Below are 2,500 nucleotides of genomic sequence, written 5' to 3' on the forward strand. Positions count from 1 at the left end.
CATGTAGGTCTTAATAAATAATATAAAAAATCAGTGCGGAAATGGTGACTGACCCAAAATCCAAATCAAAACATCTTGCCGCAAATCTCAATTTCTGCGCGACCGTAGTTAAACAGAAAAGGTTATTACCGCTTCTGAGATGGTGTTGCCAGGGGAGCAGTGAAGGAGTTCTGGTGCGCATCAGTTCTGTACACCCGTTCAGGATTCACGCTGAAAAAATGGGAACAAGATGATGAAGGGAAGAGCAAGAAAATATACGAATATGCCGAAGACCCTGAAGCAGCAACACAACGAAAAGTTTCTCAGTATAGTCGTATGTTATTTTTTTGTTCTTCCTTTCATTTTTTTGTTTACTGTGCCCCCGTGAGTCATACAATATCAAATTCGACTGTGGATTAAAATGAAACATATAGTTATAGGTCTTTGGATTTGGATAAATAATACATATAATAATTTCATTCCTTGGTCGGTACTATTATGGATACGTGTGGCAGAATGGGACAGAAAATACAATAAAAAATGTTTACTTGAAAAGAAACTGTCTCGTATTAACAACGCCAACCAAATACTTATAAAAACACCGGCCTTAACACTGAAGAGTAAATAAACATTTGTGCACCAATATTGAGGTAAAATAAATATGCAGGTTACACTCAAGAAACATATCAAGTGCTTTAAAACCGATCCTTAGCCCAAACTAACACCCAAAACGTGATGCTAAAACTAAAACAAAAAGACTAACTAATTTCAAGCACAATAGACCACGAGAACCATTATGTGTTGTCTTGAAAAGGTTGGATGGAAGTGTTACAAAATAATCGTCAGTTCGGAAGCAGTGGGTTCCAGTTATGATCAGAAATCTTTAAAACGTAGTTGCTTTTCAAATCTAAAAGAGGATACAACCTGTCATTTAGCCAAGATTCATAGGTATCCGAGATATCTTTGATGTTGTGAAAGAACTGACTGTTAGAATTTTTGAGATGGAAGAACCGCAACCGTGGTTTGACATTCTTTCAAGACAATGGTTATCTCTGAATAGTACATCACATTCACATAAAACACACTCATATATACTCGTGTGTGTGTGTGTGTAGTGTGTGTGTGTGTGTGTATATACACATTACCATGAGTACTATGAAAGCATGGATCTGGAAATTTTTTTAGCTTGCCTAGAGTATATTCTGAAACTTGAATGCTTTGAGTGGCAGACATTTGAATGAAGACTGATCTCTGTTTCAGTTGGAGCGACGGAAGCTCTCAAGCTAGAATTATTAATGTCGAATACCTTTATTGGTACCGGTATGGAAAACCACATGGGAAATCTTCAATAACAATATGTAAATTTTCTGTACTGGTACTTCGATATTAGTCCTTCCTCACTTATCTTGTCATAAACACACCTTTAACAAGCAGCGTTTTAACAATGTTATCCCTCATGGTCAAATCTGTTTTGGGATCAGTGTCCTGCAAGGAGCAATGTCCTTGTTATGGAAACAAACGATAGGGATGGGGATGGCAGACTGACCGACCTTGCAGGATATTCGAGACATCGAGAGCGGGATGGGCGGGGCCACTGCTTGGCTATATAATGCTGTCGCCGTCGACATCACGCATCAGCCTCGTATCCCTCACTATGAAGGTAAAAAGTAGATAGATATTTTTTTCTTGGCTCTGTTTTGTATTACTTATATTTCAGTGAATTTCCTTAACTTTAACCTCTTGCAGCTGGCACTGACGATATTACTGTGTGTGGGCGCGGCCCTAAGAGTGGGGGCGCAGGATGGCTCCTATATGTTGGATTCACGAGGCGTGAAGGTGGAGCAGGGACTCCAACCTTCCCCAGAACTCTCCCAGAACCACCAGGCCTTCTCCAAAGCCTTCAAAGAACGCTCTGAAGAGATGGCACTGCAATACAGTCTTGGCCAGGTCGAATACAATAATCCAGTTAGTACCTCACTGCTTTGTTAATATGTATATCAGATTTTCTCTATTCATAAGCCAGTAGTAATTAGCATTTTTTTTCTAATTACTTAATGCTGTCTGCAGAACCCGGAGTACGCTTGGGCTTACGAGGTCGACGCCAAATCAACCGGGGACATGAAGTCTGCTCGAGAGGAACGACGAGGTGACGTGGTCGTGGGTCAGTACTCGGTCATGGACCCCGACGGCTCTCTGCGTGTGGTCGACTACTCGGTGGCTCCCGGCACAGGCTTCCAGGCCACCGTCCGCAAGGAGTACACAGGCGAGGCTTTCCAAGGGCAAGAGCAGAGACTGCAGGCCCAGGCCAGGCAGTACAGTGCTATCCAACAGGGAAACAACTACCAACAGAATCGCAACCAGTACCAACAAAACCTTGGGCAGTATTCACAGAACCGCAACCAGTACCGGAAAAACCGTGGCCAGTACTCACAGAACTACAATGGAAACCAAAATAACCGCAACCAGTACCAATCCTCACAAAATCGCAACCAGAACTTGAAAAACAGAGGACAATATTTTC

At 42.0% G+C, this 2,500-nt stretch overlaps 1 protein-coding gene across 1 annotated transcript in view; it reads left to right on the plus strand.

The window, feature by feature from the left end:
• The first annotated feature begins 1,633 nt into the window (after positions 1 to 1,633).
• The window catches only part of LOC119574019 (GATA zinc finger domain-containing protein 14-like), a 1,651-nt gene continuing 784 nt past the window's right edge, over positions 1,634 to 2,500 (plus strand). Inside the window, 3 exon segments of the mRNA XM_037921114.1 lie at positions 1,634 to 1,639; positions 1,726 to 1,944; positions 2,047 to 2,500. The exon segment at positions 2,047 to 2,500 is cut by the window's right edge and continues 115 nt beyond it. Coding sequence (XP_037777042.1) covers positions 1,634 to 1,639; positions 1,726 to 1,944; positions 2,047 to 2,500 — 679 coding nt within the window.

The sequence above is a fragment of the Penaeus monodon genome, chromosome 6 (genome assembly GCF_015228065.2).
Source record: "Penaeus monodon isolate SGIC_2016 chromosome 6, NSTDA_Pmon_1, whole genome shotgun sequence".
NCBI classification, from domain to species: Eukaryota; Metazoa; Arthropoda; class Malacostraca; order Decapoda; family Penaeidae; genus Penaeus; species Penaeus monodon.